This window comes from Mus caroli, unplaced genomic scaffold (genome assembly GCF_978045245.1).
Source record: "Mus caroli unplaced genomic scaffold, Mus_caroli_1 scaffold_13, whole genome shotgun sequence".
Taxonomy (NCBI): domain Eukaryota; kingdom Metazoa; phylum Chordata; class Mammalia; order Rodentia; family Muridae; genus Mus; species Mus caroli.
In genome coordinates, this window is record NW_028227268.1 from 555,117 (window position 1) to 578,092 (window position 22,976).

At 45.7% G+C, this 22,976-nt stretch overlaps 2 protein-coding genes across 2 annotated transcripts in view; both read right to left on the reverse strand.

Annotated features, from left to right (window-relative positions):
* Positions 1-4,970, reverse strand: part of Tbcd (tubulin folding cofactor D) — a 163,210-nt gene extending 158,240 nt beyond the window's left edge. The window contains exons 1-2 of the mRNA XM_021178456.3: positions 4,694-4,970; positions 3,266-3,316 (exon numbers count right to left, since the gene is read on the reverse strand). Coding sequence (XP_021034115.1) covers positions 3,266-3,316; positions 4,694-4,877 — 235 coding nt within the window. The 5' untranslated portion in view covers positions 4,878-4,970. The remainder of the gene's footprint in view (positions 1-3,265; positions 3,317-4,693) is intronic.
* A 1,365-nt stretch (positions 4,971-6,335) lies between these two features.
* Fn3k (fructosamine 3 kinase) lies at positions 6,336-22,350 on the reverse strand. Its single transcript, XM_021177230.3, has 6 exons — positions 22,141-22,350; positions 19,700-19,851; positions 17,109-17,200; positions 16,229-16,311; positions 7,624-7,746; positions 6,336-6,715 (listed from the first exon to the last, which is right to left on the reverse strand). The coding sequence occupies exons 1-6, from the start codon at positions 22,279-22,281 to the stop codon at positions 6,377-6,379; spliced, it is 930 nt and encodes a 309-aa protein (XP_021032889.1). The 5' UTR covers positions 22,282-22,350; the 3' UTR covers positions 6,336-6,376.
* Positions 22,351-22,976: the final 626 nt, after the last annotated feature.

A 22,976-nucleotide genomic window follows, 5' to 3' on the forward strand; every position in this document is an offset into this window, starting at 1 on the left:
GAGGCTACAAAGTAACAGAGAAAACACTGCCTAGAGAGGCTACAAAGTAACAGGGGAAATACTGCCTAGAGAGGCTACAAAGTAACAGAGAAAACACTGCCTAGAGAGGCTACAAAGTAACAGGGGAAACACTATCTAGAGAGGCTACAAAGTAACAGGGGAAACACTGCCTAGAGAGGCTACAAAGAAACAGGGATCCTCATACATGGTTGGTGAGGATGCATAAGGATTCAACTTTTACAGAACAGTGTGACATTCCATTACAAGATACATACACAACCCATAAACCCCAGTCTTAAGATAGTCACCTAAGAAAAACTAAAACATATTCACACAAAGATGGTACATGCAGGTTTAAAGCAGTATTATTCATAATAGCCAAATTAGAATCTTATAAAAACATCTCCTCTATATGAATCTGTGTACTGAACAAAGCTCCAAGGAGATCCGTCAGTTCTGGAGAGTAAAAAAAAAAAAAAACCAATGAAGTTTATCTGCACTAATGAAAGGACTAGAAAATAGCAAAATAATCAGCTGTGGTGCTAGAGAGAATATACCATAAAGCATCTAACAAGGGACAAATGAAACAGAACTGGAGGTCTAAAAGCTTTTATATAAGCTATATAAGTACCGAATTACAGACATAAAATGGTATTTCAGGGCTGGAGAGCTGGCTCAGTGGCTAAGAGTGTTTGAGCTCTTGCAAAGGACCTAAGTTTGTTTCCCAGAACCCATGTTGAATAGCTAACAATTGCCTGCAACTCCAAGAATTCTGACACATGCACATATACATAAGAATAGAAATTACATTTTAAAAATATATATTTCAAACAGGGAGAAGGGTTACTAGATCAGTCAGTTAATAAATAAGCCTTACATAATCAATTAAGAATTAGACTCTAGTGCCGGGCATGTTGACGCACGCACACCTTTAATCCCGGCACTCGGGAGGCAGAGGCAGGCGGATTTCTGAGTTCGAGGCCAGCCTGGTCTACAGAGTAAGTTCCAGAATAGCCAGGGCTATACAGAGAAACCCTGTCTCGAAAAAAAAAAAAAAAAAAAAAAAAAAGAATTAGACTTTGGGTTTGCTATCAAAAACACAAAGAAGACCTCAAACAAGGCTGAGGCAGGCAATTCAACACCAATCTGGAGTATATAGTAAAACCCTGTCTCAGAAACAAAGAAAAGGAAGAGAATGATAACATTCAAACTCAAATATATTAAACCTCAATGGCTAACACACCACACATAAACCTGAAAGGCAAAAGCGGAAGCATAAAATGTGTCACACACAGAAAAAGATCAGCACCAGCAAGCATCATATTTTCAGAACGGGACCTATTTCTATTTCCCGGAAGATAATGAACAGTCACCATTACTAAGCACTGGATGGAACGCAGTAAGCAGAGAGGTTCTGGCAGCGAGGGCAGGTCAAAGCTGTCACCTGAAGAAGTCAAACAGCACCTTACACGTCTTGGACAGTACCTATATCTGTTACATGGGGACAACCAGGAATCCAAAACTATCAGATGGATGAGGCCCAGGGCACCTACTGGTCTGCCACCCTCAGCATAGCCAGCCCTTCAGCCTGACATCAGCCACTTGCCTGCAACTGGCCCCGCTGAAGACCCATCTTCGAGAGGCGAAGGGAAGGAGGAGATGCATAAATTCTGCCCGCAATCTCACCAACTGTGTGGCATGAAACAATTTACTTAACCTTTCAGACTTGTACTCCAGTTTCCCCGTTTGTATTGTGTAGCTTACGATGACAGAGCTTACACAGAGACTGTGAGGTTACGACGATGATTAAAACAGTTGGATCCCCCCAGAAAAAAAAAAAGAAAAGAAAAAAGAGAAAAAAGAAAAAAGAAAAAAAGGGGGGAAAAAAAAGCTCAGAACAAGACTAAAAAAATTACCAAGAGTACTTGAAGCCAGCCTGGGCTACCTAGCAAGACCCTACCTCAAAAAGAAAAAAACAAGCCAGGAGTTGTGGTTCACGCCTGTAATCCCACCACTCGGGAGGTTGAGGCTGGAGAACTTCCATGAATTCAAGGTCAGCCAGGGCTACATTGCAAGACTCTATCTCAAACAGAAAAAAAGAAAAGCCAAACAAAAATGTAATTAATATGAAATAGGTTCAAATATAACAACAGCAATGAAAAGCAAACAAAAGTCACTCTCTGCTACTAAAATTTCTTCCAAGAGGTAAATGTAAGCACCCTAGGATTAGCTAGGAAGATTAAAAATAGATTAATACTGCTCAGTTGCTGTGCCTTAAAGCTGGTAAATAAATAAAATAGTTCTGTCTCAATTTGGGAGCCAGCTGGGTTAAGAGAAAAATGTCAACACACTTATAAAAATGACACTAACATAGATGGGATTCTCCCCCCCCAATCTTGTCTGATATATATACACATATACACATATATACACACACAGGAGGGGGGCTCAATCTTCCTAGTGCTGTGACCCTTAATACAATTCCTCAAGTTGTGGTTATGCCCCCCCATAAAATTATTTCATGGTCACTTCATAACTCTGATTTTACTACTATTATAAATCATAATATAAATATCTGATATGCAGGATATCTGATATGACCCCTATGGGGGTTACAACCCACAGATTGAAACCAAGAATCTAGGCCGTTCCCAAGGCCACCTGCAATTAGGGCACAGTTACATACAACAGGTAGTAGAGAGCCGTGGGTACTCAGGTGAGGGTCTCTGATCCTTCTTGCCTTCATGTGATGGGATGTAAATAGTCAACAAGTCCAACTGGGATAATCAGGGCGCATAGCTGAGCTCCACAGATGGTAGCTGTTCGGCTTGGAGGATAGTCCTGCACAACACTCTTGTACTAATGTCCTGATAACAAACCTTAATGGCTCTCTACATAATGGAGATGACAGATGACCTCATCAACTGCTGTGCAGGTAAAATAGGACCTTTGTAAAGCATATGACCCTACAAAACAATTACCAGGAAGATAACAGCTATTCACACATAACAGACTAAAACACATATAAGAAAAGATGTGTTCTTTCAATAGGAACAAGCAGAAAGTAGCTTAGTCACACCTGCACACAATCAAGATTGGTATCTGAACTCGAAGCTATTCATTATCACGGGTCCATAAAACCATCCAGAAAAAGACAAAGCTCTAGGGACACTTCTGACACCTTCTACTGATAGCACACAGGTGCCAGCTATACACACAAGCCTTCCCGATCATCTGATATTGAACCACCAAAATCTATGCTTACCAAGGTGTGGATCCAAGAGGTGGGGCTGTTCCTGGTATTTGTCCATAATTACTAAAAGGAAAATAACATGAAAATCAAATCAGGTGAGCCTTGGAAACTCACGTCTCTCAGTAACTCTAATGGAACAGCTAGCATCTTCCTAGTCCTTGTAATGCCCAGGCAGGGACACACCTGGCTTCTTGCTGACAGATGCTCACGGCTGCTCAACATCTGTCAGGCTCTTGAGGACCAATGTGACCACACCTCCTGCTCTTCTCTTGCTCTGCACACCTTCTCACACATGTGCTGGTGCTCCAACTCTCTACAACTCCACCTTCCCCTGCTTGTCAGACCCTCTTGACTTCTTGAGCCCTCCCCTGCCTAGCACGATGCCCTCCATTTCCAACAATGTTCAAATCAATAACTGTACAACCTCCCCAACCCTGGTCACCTGCTTTCCAACCCCTACCAGCAAATTAATGTTTCTACCCAATTCAATGGTTTCTCTGCCTCTGCAGTTCTCACCTGCCACTTCAGATTCACTCCACAAAGCCCACCACTATGTCTTACCCAAAAACTAGAGCCCCATCCAAACCAAAAGACATTATGGAGAGAAAATTTTTAGCTAAGGAATACACAAAGATGATTTTGTTCAAGTACAAAACTCTAATTATCAAAGGGCTCATTTGGACATTGTCTTTGTTTTCTGTTGCTGTGATGAAACTGGCCAAAATCAACTTGAAGAAGAAAGGGTTTATTTGGCTTTCACAGCCCATCATTGAGAAAAGTGTAGGGATGAATGAAAGCAAATAGAGGCAGAAACTACGGAGGAGTCTCGCTTGCTTGCTTGCTCCTAGGCTCAAGTTCAGCTGTCTTTCTTATACAGCTCAGACCCACAGGCCAGGGATGGTCCATCTCAGGGTGGGCTGGGCCGTCCTTTATCAATTAGTAATTAAAGAAATACCGCAAAGACATGCCCACAAGCCAATCTGGTGGTGGCAATTACTCACGAGATTTCTTCCCAGGTATGTCTAGGTTTGTGTAAGGTTGACAAAACTATGACAGACAAACGACTGTAAAGGCCTACCTAAACTTGGGGGATTTAGAACCACCAAAGAAATCTAGTGGCACTGTCCACTCTCCTTCCCTGCCTGGAACGGAGATCCCAGATAAACCTGGCGCTCTGAGTTTGCAGAGCCCTGGCCTCGTAGCGCAGCCCCATAGGAGCACAACCCCGTGCCAGACCGCTCCTCTTTGCTTGCCATTAGCGCTCGTAGGAGGCAGGTTCATCCAACAATTCTGCTGGTTCCCTCCCTATCCACAGAGAGGTCCCAAGCATGCTTTGCTCAGTTCCTGGACACGGCAGGGCAGGCAGGAGGTATGGCTCCCCAGGTCCCTTCCTCCCAGATGCAAGGACCTCAAGATAGAGACTCGGGGCCCCGCCCGCACCGCGGAACCGCTCCTCCGCCACCTCCCGGGACGCGCGCTCTCTGTGCACCGCCGGCAAGCTGCGGAGCAGTGCGCGGGTCTCCGCACTCTCGCCGAACGCTTCCAGGGCGGAGGCGCGGACAAGCGCATCATCCTCCACCTCCTCCTCGGCGGCGCTCGCAGCCGGCTCATGGCTCAGTACCATCCTGCCAGCAGCTTCCGTAAGAACCCTACCGGCAACCGGGAAGAAAGGAGATACAGCACGAGAGCGGCCAGCCCCGCCCTGAGACCTTCGACCCCAACTACGGGGTGCGCAAGCCAACAAAACAGCTCGCGCGAAGTCGGCTCCGCGCGCAAAATGATGCTTGCGTGAATGAAGGGCAGTACCAGAAAAACTAAGCCTCCAATGTCTACAGCCTCAAGAGGGAGTGGGTGGAGCCCAAAAGAGGTGGGGCCAAGGAGGGTGTGGCCGGAGCAGTGGGCCGGGCCGATCCTTACAGGGAATGAACTCTAGTGTTGGAAGCCTTCTGGAGTTTGAGTGTGTGTAAGGTTAAGGAGAGAACTGGGTTTGAAATTGGGGGCAGGAACATGGAAGGTTTTGAGCTAGTGTGGACAGCGCAGGAAAGCTGAACTAATAGAAAGAGCCAGAATAGGAGGGGTGGTGTGAACGCAGGGGTATTGCTCCAGGATGAAGGCTTTTGCCGTGACCTCAAACATAGCACCATCATGACCACCCAAAGCAGTCCTGAGAAAAGGCGTGGGCTGCACACTGCTGGCCCTGCATTCACCAACAGAACAGACCTCACTGGAAAGTGGAAGACTGGAGTGGTTAGATAGTTTAGTGTTCAAAGTCTCCTTCACTAAGCCTCGGGAGTTGAATGTGTAACAGTAGGCCCCCAAACCTTAGCACATCCGATTCCACGATTAAAGTGCCATTCAGGCTGTAAAACTCAGCATTTCGACAGCACCCACCCGCCAAACTAAAAACAAAGACTTGATCCTTCAAAGTCCGTCGGTCCTGAAAAGTTTCTGAATGTGCTAACTTTGCTTTTTGGCTTCTCTAGTTCTACTTCTCGCTCACTATTGTTGATAACTGAAGTATGTCAACCCAGAATATATTTGTGTGTGTGTGTGTGTGTGTGTGTGTGTGTGTGTGTGGTTAAAAGTTCACCCTGAGAAGGATCACTGTTTCGCTGGGATCCAGAATACCCAGTGTAGTCACTGGCCTGCTAATAAAGACTTTCTATTGGCTTAAATCTATATCCGAGCAGTCTTCTCAGATATGTTGTGGGGTAACAAGTTTGGTCCTCACATAGTGGAAGAAGAAGAGAACCACATGTTGTACTCTGACCTATACACCCATATTTCAGCACATGAGTACACAAAATAAAATCTAAAAAAAAAATAGAAAACAGTGAGGTGCTAGAGAGGGTCTGGCAGTAATTGCAACTGAAGGAACGGAGCCAAACGGGCGAGCATGGTGGCTTCCTTCCCTATTCGCCTGCAGTACCTGGGGCTTCAGCCGCTGAGGTGGGAGCTTGCCTGCAACAGTGCTGCTGTGGTGTCAGCCTGAGCTACATACAGAACTCCCTGAAACCTGCCGCACTGCCATAACCTCAGCCTCTGGATGAATGTGTTGTAGGCCGACTCAAAAGTAGCCCAGTTAAGGATCCAGTTTGATGTTTTATTAGGTCCAGCCCTCTGCTACCTGAGCAGCTTCCTCATCACCCCCAGGGATGGGCTTCTGTACTCCCGCCCAAAATGGTTCCAGTGGTTTAGGTAGTTAAAGAGCTGGTACAGCAGCAGGCGCTTGTCGAACCCTGGAGCCTTTGGAATCTTCCGATGGTAGGCAGTGAAGAAGGATCTGGGGAACCCCCCAAACATCGATGCAATGGCCAGTTCAAACTCAGAATGGCCATAGAAGGAGGCTGGATCATAAATAACGGGTCCCTGGTCATCCTCAGCCACATTTCCAGACCAGAGGTCTCCATGGAGCAGGGCAGGGACAATCTCTATACCCGCAAACAGATCCGGGATCTTCACCTAGAAGAGAAATTATTACATGGGACTCGAAGACCCAGGGGCCCATTATCCAGTGCTTGGAAATAAAGCAGAGCCATGGATGAATCCAGAGTCCAACCGAATAATCTAGCAGGCCCAGGGAAGAGGCTCACCTGACTCCTGACTGTAACGTTGTCTAGCACTCTGGCCACTACCAAATGAGTTCAAAAGCTTTAGAGAAAACCTCAGAGTTGTTTGGGCTTTATGCTGTAGAATATGTAGTTTGGTACCTACCCTCTAAACGGTGTTTTTATGTTATTACACATATGTACCTGCACCTCTTCTATTAAATAACAAATCTTTGATGCCTGTTCACCCTAGACCAGGGTCTCCAACCTTGCTAATGCTTTGACCCTTCAATACATTTCCTCATGCTCTGGTGGTCTCCAACCATAAAATTATTTTGCTGCTGCTTCATAACTGTAATTTTGGTACTGTTACGAATTGTAATGTAAATATCTGATATGCAGGAGATCTGATATTTGTCTCCTGTGAAGGGGTCTTTTGACCTCCCCATCACCAAGGGACCACAACACACAGGTTGAGAAACACTGCCCTACACTGATAGATGAATTGTGTTTCTAATATTTTGGAGTTGTTTTTAAATAAGTGATGCAAGAATACACACCTTGATTAAGGGTGACACAATGGGGACAAAAAGTGAGGGTAAGAGTGAACAAGTGCAATGATTGAAGACCTCAAGCAGGGGTCTGTCCCATGCCTCCCCTCACCTACAGGATAAGAAGGTAGTGACTGATATACCCACAACTTGGCCAGCCCTCTCTAACATCAGTTTTTCCTATTCTGACTCAGTCCTAAGAGGCCCCCATATGCCTGTTATAGGCTCCTAAGGGACAGCCTCTTCCCAGAAAAATAAACGTCGTGCTCACCTGTAGCCTTGACCACAGCTCTTGTGTCTCTCTGTCAGCATAGTCCTTTTCAATGAGATCCAACTGAGCTTGGAGCCGGTGTCGAGTAAAGAAGGTTGGCCAGTCGTCCTGCCATTCATTCACCTGAGCAACAAGAGGAGAGGCCACGGGATTCGTGGCCCCAGGACAGCTTTAGTGACCACCAAGAACACAGCCAACAGTAGTGAACCAACTGAAAATACAAGTGGACTCATGAAGCAGTTTACCCAAAAGAAGAGACACCATGACCAAAGCATTTAATAGGGGGCTTGCTTACACAGTTTCAGAACTTTTGTCCTTCATGTTTGCGGTGGGGAACCTGGTGGGATGCGGTGCTGGAGAGGAAGCTGAGAGCTACATCCTGATCCACAGGCCAAGAGAGAGCAAGACACTGAACCTGGCATGGGCTTTTGAAACTTCAAACTCCTAATCTTTTCAAACAATTCATTCCCTAAGCACAGTGACTAAGCATTCAAATACTGAGCCTGCGGCAGCCATCCTTATTCAAACCACTACAAGTGATTAAAGGGAACAAAAAAAAAAAAAAGTAAAACAAATATTAAGGTGGCAGAACCAAACCCAAACCCAATAAACACAAAGGGCAAAGGGTCAGAAACAAATGCTATAGTTAAATGACAGAGATTGGGCTAGAACTACCTCAGGGGTGGAGTGCTTGCCTAGTCTGTATGAGTCCCAAGTTCAATACACACACACACACACACACACACACACACACACACACGGGGGTGGGGGGGTGGAGGGGAGAGGGAGAGACAGAGACAGACAGAGAGACAAAGATAGAGATAAACAGATTGGAACAACAAAGCAAGACCCAGGTATAGGCAGGAGAGATGGTTCACCAATTAAGAGCACCTGCTGCTCTTGAAGATCTGATGTAGGTCCTAGCACAAACACAGTAGCTCACAATCATTGGTAACTTTAGTTCCTGGGGCTCCAATGCCCTCTTCTGGCCTTTGTGAGCACTGCATGCACATCTCACACACACACACACACACACACACACACACACACACACACACACATGCAAATAAACACTCATACACATAAAATTTTTAAACCTTTTTAAAAAGTAAGTTATGTTCATATATACACAAAATCAGAAATACTCCAAATGGATAGAGCATGTATACATCTGCTCACAATAGTCAAAGGACAAATACAAAAAGAAAAATAAGCAGAAATTCATGCCAGACAACACTTACAGCAGAGCAAAGACTACCATCAATACAAAGGAAATTGTTTCCTACTGAAAATATGATCAAGTAATAAATGGAATCTGCTAGTCCTGACGGGGGTGGGTGGGGTGTTGTTATTGTTGTTTAGGGTTTTAGCTTGTATCCCAGCCTGGCTTTGAACTCCTGCCTCTGACTCAAGATGCAAAGATTACAGGTATGGGACACCATCCTCTGTGATACTCTTATAACTCTACTATAAATTCTTATAACTCTGCAACAGAGCTTCAAATACATGAAAATAAGACTGCTGGAACTGTATGGAGAAATAGATGAAGCCTCACTTACAGCCTGATAAGGTCTTAATTATGTCTTCATCCTAAAATTTATGTGTTGAAGGTGACTGTTTTTAGAAATAAGGCTTTCAAGCATTTGGGAGGCTGAGGCAGGGGTGGAGGATTTGAATTCAAGGTCAGTCTGGACATAATGCCTTAGGAAGAAATTAGGGTTAAATGGCATAAATGTGAAGTCAAAATAGTCAGGACTAGAAGCCCTATAAGAAGACGAATATACCCAGGTGTGCTGACAATGCTTTTAATCCTAGAACTCAAGAGGCAGAGGCAAGCAGATCTCTGCAATGAGAATTGTGATTTCTTTTCAAACCCAGTTATAGGGCTGGAGAGATGGCTCTGCGGTTAAGAGCACTGACTGTTCTTCCGAAGGTCCTGAGTTCAAATCCCAACAACCACATGGTGGCTCACAACCATCCATAATGAGATCTGACACCCTCTTTTGGAGTATTTGAAGACAGCTACAGTGTACTTACATATAATATAAATAATCTTTGAGAAAAAAAAAGACATGAATTTAAAAATAAAAAACAATTTTAAAAAACCAGTTATGTGACTATGTTTCTGTTTTAATCCCAGGTGTGGGATATGGACTGCTTCAGTTTGTCCACAGATGTTAACTATGATTGTGTCCTGCTCTAGGAGGGGCATGATCTTTGCCAGCTGCAGAAAGTTTAATTCTGGGGAACTCTGGAGTGGGTCTAAATGCCAGAGCCCAAAAGAGGCAGAGGCACTCTGAAAAAGGAAGAAGGGGAGGAGGAAAAAGAAGGAGAAGAGATGGAGGAGATGGGGGAGGAGGAAGAGGAGATGGGAGATAACAGGGAAGTACAAAGCTGCTCTGAAAGCCAGTACTTAGGTCCCAGTACTTAGGATTGACTGGTGGCATCTGACTGGTGGAGATGGATTACATTGTTAACATAAATGATAGAACTCGACAATGGTAAGGCCAGCTTGCACATCCATTTAAAGGGCATGGGATGAAAGCTAGGGTTGCCAGCTGCTGATGTCAATAAAAGATTTAATCTTCTTATTAAACAACAACAACAACAAAAAAAAACAAAACAAAGAGGAGATGGAAGAGGAGGAGAAAGAGGAGACAGAGGAGGAGGAGGAGGAGGAAGTGGAGGTAGTGGAGGTGGTGGAGGCTGCTGCTGCTTCCCTCTGCTGTTCCTGGTTGCTGTTGTTGTGGTTTGACAAGAAGGTGGAGATATCCTGAAGACGAAGATTAAACTGGCCCCAAGAAACTCAATGCCCCTTAATTAGCAGAAAGTAGTAAAAAGAGGTCTATCTCCCCTTTCCCCTCAAACCTTCTTTCTCTCCTACCTAGTGTTAGGAAGTTGAAAGGGATTAGGGTGGAAAGAAGGGTGATTTAAGAACCCAACAAAGTAGTAATACGTGTGTGTGTGTGTGTGTGTGTGTGTGTGAACAGAGATCTATAAATTTGAGGCTAGCCTGGTCTACATATTGAGTTCCAGGCCAGCAAAGACTACAGAAAGAGATCCTGTCTCAAAAAAGCAAAAGAAGAAAAGGAAGGAAGGAAGGAAGGAAGGAAAAGAAAGGAAGGAAGGAAAGAAAGGAAGGAAGGAAGGGAGGGAGGGAGGGAGGAAGGAAGAAGGAAGGAAGGAAGGAAGGAAGGAAGGAAGGAAGGAAGGAAGGAAGGAAAAAGAAAATACAGACACACATTCTCATCAAAATACAAAGCAACCGCCGGACATGGTGTCGCACGCCTTTGATCCCAGCACTTGGGAGGCAGAGGCAGGTGGATTTCTGAGTTCGAGGCCAGCCTGGTCTACAGAGTGAGTTCCAGGACAGCCAGGGCTACACAGAGAAACCCTGTCTCGAAAAACAACAACAACAACAAAAAAATACAAAGCAACCAAAACTTAGTAGATTTAACAATGTTTCAAAATACAAGCAATTATATGAAAATCCTTTTTCAAAATGGTAGATATAACTCATATGTGGATAAGCTGCTAGCACAATAGACTTGCTAAGTGACAGAAGCCATCTAGGAAAGGCTGTAGCAAACAAGTGAGTTTCCTAGAGATAGCTCACCACTTTTCATGGCTGTGATGTACTCTGGAGAGGTGCAGCCCAGAGACTTCATCTCAGGATTGTTTCTCTCTGCTACCTTTCCTGTCATTACTACATAGCCTAAGGATTCCTGGGCATCAGCCCACCCTACTGGGAGAATTTCCTGCAGATCGACATGAAGATGAACTTTCATTAATTAATGCTGTTTAAATGAATTAATTACTTTATAGCATTCATGATTTGATTCAAATAATTTTAAGAAGAAAGTTTAAGGAGATGGTTTTAGTTGTTTTGCCAGAAAGATGTAATAAAGTTAGAATCAAGAATGAAATGTGTCCTCTCCTCATAGAATAGCAAGCAAAGGCTGCATAATAAGGAAAACAATGAGCTTTCATAAAATGCACTAAGAAGAAAAATAGGCTTGGGGCAGATTCCCCATCAAGAAAAAACAATCATTCCAAGGATGAGGCCACAGGTGTGCACTATGATAAAGCAAGACCAGGTGAGACTGTTGCTCTGAGCTTATAGAATGAAACATTGTTTTGAACTTACTGTTACCATCCTTCTGTAACTCCCCCTTTGTGTAACATTTTATCTATAAGGTAACTTTATAAGAACTTTTGTCTAAGAAGGTATAAATTGGCAGAGAGATGAAATAAAATGTGGCTGTTGGGGCTCTGCCCCATCCACCAAATGCATACCTGTGGCTTTTGGGGCTCTGCTTCATCCATCAAGTGTATAAATGTATATCTGTCTGCCTGTCTATATGTACACACACTTAAGAGTTGAATGAATTTATAGTTTCTTGCTGGGCATTCTTGCCAGCCCCATATAATTAAGGTTTTTTTTTTCCATCAGTAGTATTGAACCAGTAAATTGCCTGCCTCAGTGATGGGATGGGGACTGCAGGGGGGATCACTGATGGCTAGTATTAGTATGATTACAATTGCCAGTGCCATACCCTCTTTCCCTGCCTGCCTTGGTTATCCCTGTGACAGCTAAGCATGCACAGGTTCTCAGTACCATACCCACAATGGAGGGAGGGGGGTGGTTTTGTGTGTGTGTGTGCATACATACACACATGAAGGCCAGAGGTTGATGTAAAATCCTCCTCTGTTGTGCTCTATTTTATTGTGTGTACACATGTGTGTGTAAACATGTGCTCATGGTTGTACATGCATCTGTGCGCATGTGGAAGAGGAAGATTAACATCCTTTACCTTCCTCTACTGCTTTGCAGTTTATTCTTCTGTGAGATGGGGTTTCTCACTGAACCCCGGGCTCACTGTCTGGCCAGTGAGCACTAGGGATCCCCCTGCCTCAGCCCCCCTCATCTAGCACAATAGTTATGGATGCACAGCCCCACACCCTCGTTTTAGGACAACTCTGAGAAGCCACACTCACACTCTCCTGCGTGCACAGTGGGCACTTTACCAACTGACTCATCTCCCCGGCCACTCTTTGCCTTAGTTTTTGAGACAAGCTCTCTCACTGAAACCTGAAGCCCCCTAGTTTGGCTACATTTACTGGCCACCAAACCCCATGGATCTGGGATTACAGGGACACAACATTGTGGACAGCATTTTTTTTTTACAGAAGGGCTAGGGATCTGAACCCAAGCCCTGCTTGTATGGTGAGTACTTGATCAACTGAACCATCTCTCCAGACACTAAAAAGAGGGTTTTTTGAGACAAGGACTCAACCTTGAACTCACTATGTAGCCAAGGATACCTACAAATTCCTAATTTTTTCCCTCTACCTCCAAACGTCTGAGATTACAGGTATACAACTTATATTTTTAAAAGATAATAACTGACCAGGAGATGGTGACATACACCTTTGTCCCAGCACTCAGGAGGCAGAATTTGAGGCCGGCCTGATCTACAGAGGAAGTTCCAAGACAGCCAAAGCTACACAATGAAACCCTGTTGTTAATAATAATAGGCCTTTGGCAGGCATGGTGATGCACACCTGTAATCTCAGCACCTGGGAGGCAGAAGCAAGAGGATCATAGCAAGCTCGAAACCAGTATGGTTTATATCTCAAGTTCAAAGCCAGGCAGGATTATATAGTGAGACCCTGTCTCAAAAAGAAAAAAAATGGGGTGGGGGTGGGGAAGACATACAGTTAGCAAATGTGCATTTATTGATTATCTGTCATGGTGGGAATACAAAATTGAATCTCAGAGTGAACACTTGTCTCCAGCTGGGATGAAAACAAACTAAAACACACTAAAAACAAACAACTTCAGAAAATATCCAGTACACATCAGAGTAGGAAAGCCTGGAACTCTTATGTCCGTTAGTGGGAACTTAACTGGTACAACCTCTTTGGAAACATGAGGCAGTTTCATTTTTATTGTTGTTTTTAAGATTTTTTTAAAAACATATTTATGTGCATGCATCTCTGTGAGAATATGCCATGGATGTCTGAGTACCTGCAAAGGCAAAAAGGAGGCCTCAGATCTCCTGAAAGTGGAATGGCAGGTGGCCGTGAGCTGCTGGGAACCGAAGTCAGGTCCTCTGCAACAGCAGTGTCTGCTCTTAGTCACCTCTCAGCCCCACAGGACAGTTTCTGAAAACTTAAGTAAGAACCTGCCGTACAACCCAGGTTTTCTCTCTCAGGGCTCATACAGTCAACCAAGATCAAGTCCCGGTGCACAAAGGTTCGTAGCAGCTTTATTTGTGAGAACAGAAGCTAGGTAGGAACAACACAGACATCCATCAACAGATGAATGGATAAACAGAGACCACGGTTTGTCTATACAGTGTAATGGGCTTTTGACACATGTGACATGAATGGATGTTATGTGTAAACATCAAGAGATTTGACATGGGCACACATCAGAACGGTGGCACTGAGTAAAATATGGCAAATGGACAAGATAGGGAAAGGGGCACATGCTATATTATTACAGTCATATAAAACTTCACAAAACACAGGCAAATCTACAGTGACCCAGGGACAGGGAAAGGTTACAGGAAGGGACTGTGAAAGACACGAGGAAGGGTCCGTGTGCTCATTCTCACCTGCAGTGAGAAATTTTGTGGCTGACTCTCCACGTTATCAAACTGCATACCTAAAATAGGTGTAATTTGTGACACCTATACTTCCATAGAGATGGACGTGAGCTGAGGTTTTCCAAGGGCTGTTCTGAGAAACCCCCAAATCAGAGCTTTTGGAGCATTCTGAACCTGGCCAACAGTCTGTCCAGTCCTAGCCATTCTCCTTCTGGAGTCTTTCTTGGTGCTGCTTAGCCCAGGGTTTACTCCTTAGTTCTAGGCACACCACAAGAGACCCTTTGCCCCAGTCTGGCAAGCCCTCAAGCACAGAGGTCCACCATCTGCCATTCCACCGTCTCTATTTACCTGCCAAAATTCCCAGTGCCTGGGGGCCCTCCTCTTGCCAAAAGATGAAAAGGTCACAAAAGATCATTTCCTGTTGGCTAGCATTGGCAAGCTCTCAGTGTTGCCACTTAGGTGGAAGGGCCATGATTCCCAAGGCCACAGAGGCATGTAGCTTTCCTGCTGAGCTACTAAAGGCAGGTGCCACCTGAGCATGAAGAATGAGAAGGGCAGCACTGTGTAGTGGTTAGAGCCCATCTCCGAGGCCAGACTGGATGTCAAGTCCTGTTCCTCCATTCACTGGCTGCAAAATCTCTGGGAATGTTTCTTAGTCCCAGAGCATCCATTTCTTCTTCTCTAAGGTGGATCGGTGACATCACCTAGTTGTCTACCAACTGTGGCAACTGGTAAGCTGAGTCAGACAAATGCTTGGAAGGTGGCTTAGTTCTTAGCAGGAAATACAACCCACAAATTCCCCAGCCAGCTGGGCTGGTGCTTCCAATAGAACCAAATTCTCTGGAGTCTAAGAAATCCATGCCTTCTGTGGTTTCCCACCATGACTGCAACACCCCTCAGGGCCCAGTCAGCCCAGCTAGGGATGAGGATGCTACACGACTTGGGAATGGTTGGAGGCACTACATAAAGAACAATTTTGTTGTCACTCAACGTAGGTGGACCAGGACGATGATAGCTTTCTGACCAGAGTCTGAGGGGAACTCAGAGACCATCCATCTCTCTGAGCAGCTCCATTCTTGTCTGCTTCTTATACAAGTTCTAGAGACTATTTCATTTCTTAACTCATGAATATTTGAGAAAAATGCTATGCTTCATCAGCCCAATCTTTGAAGTCCCACCACCATGAGAGGCCCTAAACTCAACATGTGGCTCAAGACAACAAGCCATGCTTGTCTATGGTAACAGAGGCCATGCTCACCCCTAGCTCCAGTCAGCTGTGTAACACCAGGAAAGTCAGATTTGGCTGAGATTAGGGGGTCTCAAAAAGTCTTCTGTGTACAGTTGTGATCATCAGAGGGTAAGGAAAGGGGAGAAACTGCTAATGGGAGTTGCCGTTGGTAATGAAAATATCCTGGAATGAGACCTAATAATGAATCTATACCCATATTATCCGAACACACTTGACCTCATCAGACCTCAGAGGCTAAGCAATCAGGCCTGGTTAGAACTTGGCTACAAGACAGCGGTGATATTTGCACTAACACCATGCTTGTACTAAAAACCATTGGATGGTACACTTTAAAATGGAAAGTTTTGTGTTACATGAATTACATCTCGATTATATCTTAATAAGACAGCCCTGGAAGAGAAGCTGCATGATAAGGGCTGGACCCTGAGCTTTGTCCACTCTACCCTCTTCAGATTCTTAAACTGGCCAGGTTCTCGCCCACATCATGGCCTTTGCATCCCTCTTGTGCCCACCTGGAATGCTGGCCAGCTGACTGCGGTGTTTACTCCCACCAAGCCTTCCCATCAGCTTTCTGTCCTGAGTGTCACAGACTACACTCTACCTTCAGAAACCGAGTGTCCTGGTGTCTGGAGAACTGGCTCTCTGTGGCACACAATGGGTCAGTGGCTAGCACCAGAGCTTCAGGAATGGTCCTCACTAAGTGAGGGTGCCCCGGAGAGGATGCCCTCACTCTAACACTCACCTGTGGGATGAAGCCACAGCACGTCACTGTGTGAAAGCCGAACTTGGTCACACCCTGGGGCTCAGCATCCTCCGCCCCACAGCCTGTCAACAGAAATCTTAATCTCATGAAACTACTCATCTTTCATGGAAACCAGACCTTGGGAGAATGCCTGGCTGCGCATACAAATAGCTCAAACGCAGGTGATCTGAGGACTCACTACACATAGCAGTGACTAGCCAGCACACAGACTTGCCAGGACTTTTTACCCTGGCCAATGAATGGACAGACTGCAGGACTGGTTGGTCAGGAGTCCATTCTATTCATTTGCCAGCTACGTTAAAATTGCTTAATCATCTCATTTTCACAGTGCACTTAGGGCTAGAGATATGGCCCCAAAGTTAAGAGCACTTGCTGTTCTTCTAAAGGTTCTCAGCACCCAGGTTGAACAGTGTACAATTGCCTGCAACTCCTGCAAAGGGTCAGATGCCCCCTTCTAACTCTAGCAAGGACCCCCCTCCTTCTCACTCTCCTCCTTTCCTCTCTTCCTCTCCCTCCTCCCTCTCCCTCTCCCTGTCTCCCCCCTCCCTCCCTGTCTCCCACTCTCCCTCTCCCCCTCCATGTCTCCCCCTCCCTCCCTGTCCCCCACTCTCCCCCTCCCCCTTCCCCCTCCCCTCTCTTTCCCTCCCCTCCCCCCTCTTTCCCTCCTCCCCCCTCCCTCACCACCCCCCACACACAAATTTTAAAAAGTTGTTTAATGCACTGTAAAGGGAGCAGGTATGCCATTCAACACATTACTGAAGTGCCACCAAGAAGCACCATGAATTCCCATCTAAGGTAGCTGATGGGCTGGGCCCAGGTTTAAAACAAAACAAAATAAAACAAAAGGAACCAGACTTACCCACTGTGTTCTCCCGAGTCTTGGACTTCTCCCTGAGCTTCTGATTGTAAAGGTGCAGGTCTGCCATCTGTTCCCCGAGCTTTGATGCCTGACTAAGGAAATAAGGCAGCGGCAGCTACAATAACAAACAAGTAACAGCACCCAGCATGCTCTGCTTTGAGAGATGTTTTAAACGCTGCAAAGGCTCTCTAAACAGTACAATATAAACCCTTTCTTAAAAAACAAACAAACAAACAAACAAAAAACCCCAAAGTATTGTGAGGGCCCTGTGATAATTTCTGTAGCATCTCAGCAGCCACTGGCCATGTGGCACAAAGCCTCAATCAGTGAATAAAAAGCCTCAGCTCTCACCTTTAACAAGGAATATAAATAGGAGAGACCCTGAGACCACAGTCACGCTGAGATGAGCTGTGGCAACTCCCTGCTGCTAACATTCCAAAGCCTCCTTTACCAGAGTTTGTCCTTCAATAGTTTATACAATGAACATGCATGACTATAATGAACATGCATGACTGTAATGGAGAAAAAATTAAATTGCTAGGTAACTAATCAGCCTCTCTAAGGTCAAACTGGGTTAGTAGACTACACAGCATAAAGTAAGGGACTTGTTCAAATACACTTACTTTATGCAGCCTCATCACAATTAAAATACCCAATCCAAAATGAACAAACAAAAAACAGCAATAATCTTTGTCTTAGGACTCTGGGGGCTGGAGAGATGGCTTAGCAGTTCAGAGCACTTGGTTGCTTTTCAAGAGGAACTGGGTTCAATTCCCAGGATGCACAGGGTGGCTCACACCTTCTGTAAATCCAGGTACAAGGGATCAAACCCCCTCTTCTGGTTTCTGAGGGTAGTATACAAATGTGGTACACAAACATACATACAGCCAAAGCACCCATACACATAAAATACTTTTAAAAAGTTTTAATAGAGGAGGCTGGATGGCTCAGCGGTTAAGAGCAATGACTGCTCTTCCAGAAGTCCTGAGTTCAAATCCCAGCAACCACATGGTGGCTCACGACCATCAGTAATGAGATCTGATGCCCTCTTCCGGGGTGTCTGAAGACAGCTACAGTGTCCTTACATATAATAAATAAATAAATAAATAAATAAATAAATATTTTTTTAAAGATTTAACAGTGGACCATATAGAGACTGCCGTATCCAGGGATCCATCCCATAATCAGCTTCTAAACGCTGACACCATTGCATACACTAGCAAGATTTTGCTGAAAGGACCCAAATATAGCTGTCTCTTGTGAGACGATGCCGGGGCCTAGCAAACACAGGAGTGGATGTTCACAGTCAGCTATTGGATGTATCACAGGGCTCCCAATGGAGAAGCTAGAGAAAGTACCCAAGGAGCTAAAGGGATCTGCAACCCTATTGTTGGAACAACATGATGTACTAACCAGAACCCCGGAGCTCTTGTCTCTAGCTGCATATGTATCGAAAGATGGCCTAGTCGGCCATCAATGGAAAGAGAGGCCCATTGGACTTGCAAACTTTATATGCCCCAATATAGGGGAATGCCAGGGCCAAAAGAATGGGAATGGGTGGGTAGGGAAGTGGGGGGCGCTATGGGGGACTTTTGGGATAGCATTGGAAATGTAATTGAGGAAAATATGTAATAAAAATATTAAAAAAACAAACAAACAAAAAAAAGATTTAACAGAGAAACATAAAGTTGGCTTGGTTACTCTTGTGAAAGTTGAAGAATTAATAGAAGCTTCATTTTCAGGATCTCAGGTCTAATAAGAGAAAACCAAAAAGTAAAGGATGGACTCCAGGGACTGGAACCGAAGAGATGCCTCGTCGTTAAGAGGACCTGCAGAGGACCCAGGCTCCCAGCACCTATGTGGCAGCTCAGAAACATCTGGAATTATAGTGTCAGGGGACCCAACAGCCTTGTCTTGCCTCTATGGTCACCAGACATGCACATGGTGCACATACATGTGGGCATACATACATACATACATATGTGTGTCTATATATATATATACATATATATATACATATATGGTAAATATATATGCATATGTAATAACAATACATCTTTTAAAAAGGAACTCTTGACACATGCCCTTAATCCCAGCACTTGGAAAGCAGAGACCAGCATGACATAGTGAATTCCATGCCAGTCAGGACTGCATTGTGAAACCTTTAAAAAAAAAAAAAAAAAAAAAACAAACCTCTGGCAACTGGATTGAATTATGTAAGCAGCTCAACAGAGAATGCTCACTAGCGTTCAGTCTCTCTCTCTCTCTCTCTCTCTCTCTCTCTCTCTTTCTCCCTTGCTACCTAGTGTTTACTCTCTCTCCTCTCTTCCTCTCTATTTCTCTCCTTCTCCCTCTCTCTCCATTTCTCTCTCTCTCTCTCTCTCTCTCTCTCTCTCTCTCCACCTGTTTGTCTTCTCTATTTCTATGTCTGTTTCTCTGTGTCTTGTGTCTATGTCTGCCCCTGCCTCTTTCTGTGTACAAACTCGCCTTTCTCTCTTTCTGTGCATATCTCTCTATATTTATGTCAGTCTCTCCCTATCTTTGCATATGCACATGGCTCTCTCCCTCCCCATACACACAAATGCACTCACCTGCTAAGGCTCTTCATCTTCAAGTGCTCCATCACAAAGACAGCCCCACCTCCTGGCAGGTCAATCACCTTCATGGGCTTAGGAACCCGCACCAAGCCAGTGTTGCGGAGGGCCTCCAGGCTCGCCATCTCTCCCTCAAACATCTGCCGGGCCTGCATCCAAATGCCATGAGCTCTGTCAGCTCTGCAAACCTGGACCCTCACAGGGACCTTGCTAGCCAGACCAAAGTACTCATGGCCCTTGACACAAGCCAGAAGACCAAGTGCCTTCAATTACTGAAAAAAAGCATCACCTCCATCTCTCAAGGCCAGTGTTCAAGAGAGACCCCTTCAGGTAAGAAGGAACTGAAAGGACAAGCCTGATGCCAGAATTCAAGGGGTCTAAGGGGAGACTCACACAAGCAAAGCCTTGCAGTGGAAGATGCACAGGTCACAAGGGGATGCAAGGTGGGGGTGGTGGCGGGAGTGAGAGGAATGGGTACAAGTGAAGTGTGAACCAACAAAGTCTGAGGCTGGGACTGAGTCCTCCAAGGTATTGTTTTCCTTCATGCCTCTAAGTGGGGGCAGGCAGCCTTGGGCATGGTAGAAATTACCTGGGATCACATTTGAGTCAGAGAAGGCAGAGTGGTGAGGTTAGAAGGGCCTGGCTCCATTCTAGCAAGGACTAGAGAAGCTAGTATACCCAGCTTGTCCACAGGCCTTTGCTGGGATGCAGAGGCTTGTTTCTAAGTGACTTAGAAATACCCCCACTTATTTTTAGGCAAACTTTCATATTGTTCACTATATCTTGGTTAAAAACATGCATTTTATTTACTTATTTATTTGTGGTCCTGGGGGCTGAACCCAGGAGACTGTCCACACTAGGCAAATGCTCTACAATGAATGACATCCTCAGCCCCCCCCCATGCATTTATTCATGAGGTTTGTGAACACTTCTACATATAGAATCATACATTTGTAAAAATTAAAAAGTAGAAGACTGTGGGTAAAAGCATTCAAGCCTGATCACCCAGCTTTGATCTTCAAAAATCCAGATGTGGTGGTGTGCATCTGTAATCCCAGCCCTCCCACCACATGATGGGAGACAGTCAGCTGGAGTCTTTCACGCCAGCTAGCCTAGAACAGGCCGTGTGGCAGCAGAAACAAGAAAACCTTGCCACAAAATAAGGCGGAAGGACAGAACCAACTCCCCAAAAGTTATCCACTGACTTCTACGCACGTCATGAATGTGCAAACCAGAGCTTTCTCACACATACATACACACAAAATAAATTGGATATCGTTGATTAAAAGTGAAACTTGAAGCCAAAACATTTATTATCACACATGAAAACCATTCTTCCCCTTGAATTCCCTTTTAAGGGGGAAAGTCAGACAGGTTTACTCAAATCACCAACCTGGACTTGCTGAGCAGCCTGTTGTGGAAGGGCATTTGCAAACTGCAGCCATGCTTCCAAGGTAAACCTCCAAACCAGGCCAACGCCGCACAGAACGCAGGGTGGTGCTACCTTCACCGTCTCTAATGATACCAGGAGCATCCTAGATAGTATAACCACTATCCAGAACTACTCCCCACAGAGTCCAGAACCTCTGGAGTCCTCCCCCCACAGAAGGGGAGCACCATGCTGTGCCAGCACAGCTTGCTCTCAGGGACTCTAGCTAACAGTCCTCAGTTGTCTTACAGTTTTCCATGCATTCTTTTGTTGTTAGTTTGTTTTTGTTTTTGCTTTTGCTTTTGAGCCAGCTTCTCCTCATGTAGCCCAGGCTGACATGGAACTCACCATCCTCCTGTCTCAGCCTCCTAAGTACCAGAGTGATAGGGTATAGATGTATGCCTGGCTCCATACATTCTTTTTTGTTTGTTTGTTTTTTTGTTTTTGGTTTTTCGAGATAGGGTTTCTCTGTGTAGCCCTGGCTGTCCTGGCATTCACTTTGTAGACCAGGCTGGCCTTGAACTCAGAAATCCACCTGCCTCTGCCTCCCGAGTGCTGGGATTAAAGGCGTGAGCCACCACGCCCGGCTTGGCTCCATACATTCTTAAACAGGGATATCTTAAACGTCCTAGAAACCAACAGAGCCTTTGAGGACGATGGTGCTAGCCTAGCCCTGGGAATCCTGTCTCTCTTCACCTGCTGGGAAAATGCAGGAGCTGAGGTCAGAGCAGAGACCAGACATGGGCAGAAGCAGCTTACTGCTAAGACTCATCTCCCCCATGGTCAGTGATTACAGAAATTTTAAAGCCCCTGTTTGGGAGCAAAAGCAAGAAAATAATCATGCAGCAAAGAGAAACCCTCTGGTCCCAAGCGGCTGCCTGCCTGCAAGTGCTGGCTGACCCCTCAGCAGAGCATTGGGACACCAGGTCTAGTTCCTGCACCACTTCTCAGAATCCTGAATTCCTCTTTCCCCTTCCCAGACTTTATCCTTGTATACCGGGCAGCGCACCTGCGTCCTGCGGTTGACCTTGACAAACACTGGGCCACTGTCAGTGTAGTAGGCATAGCCCTCGCTGATGCAGCCCCCTCCGGAGCTCCCAAAGGCCCGCAGTGTCGTGGTGTGAAGCTGGGCGCGCAGCAGCTGCTCCATGGAGAGTTGAGGTCCAGAATGCGGTCAGGTGACGCAGAGGAGGGGGAGTCGGGGACCAGAAGGGAACACGCGGAGGGCGGGGCGGGGGGCGGGGCGTAGCGCTGTCACAACATTGACACAGGCTTGCTGGCTCCTAGCTAGCTCGGGTGCATGCTATCCCTGCATGCTCTTGGGCACCAGAACTGGGGTGGGAGGGGGAAGAGAGCGAGGAATTGGACTAGACATCTATTTCTCTCTCCAAGGCGATTTCCACCCGGGGCTGCTGTGGGAGAAGGAGGGATGCAAAAGCTCTCGACACCCTCATTACTAGGCTCATTCCAGAATTTCTCCAACGACACACCCTATAGAAACAGGACCCAGACCCGGTGGCGGGTGTTCTGTAAAGCCACGAGATGGAAAGGGAGTGTACTCACAGAATGCACGTGAAGTCCCAGAACATCTGCAACCACCTGGGGTCTACCCTGGGCACCGTGCTCTCTGCATAACTGGGAGAATCAGGAAAGAGAGCAGGAAGATTTGGGTCAGGGCTTCTTTATCCTTGTAGCACAAGGCATAGGCTAGAGACTCAGATATCCCATGGAGAAGATCTCACTGTCCAGATAAGGGTGGAGTCCTAGCCATGGGGGTGCCCTGGCTAGGCCCTAGTGGCACCTCTTAATGCCACAGGGCTGAGTGATAGAGGTTACTGTGGGAGG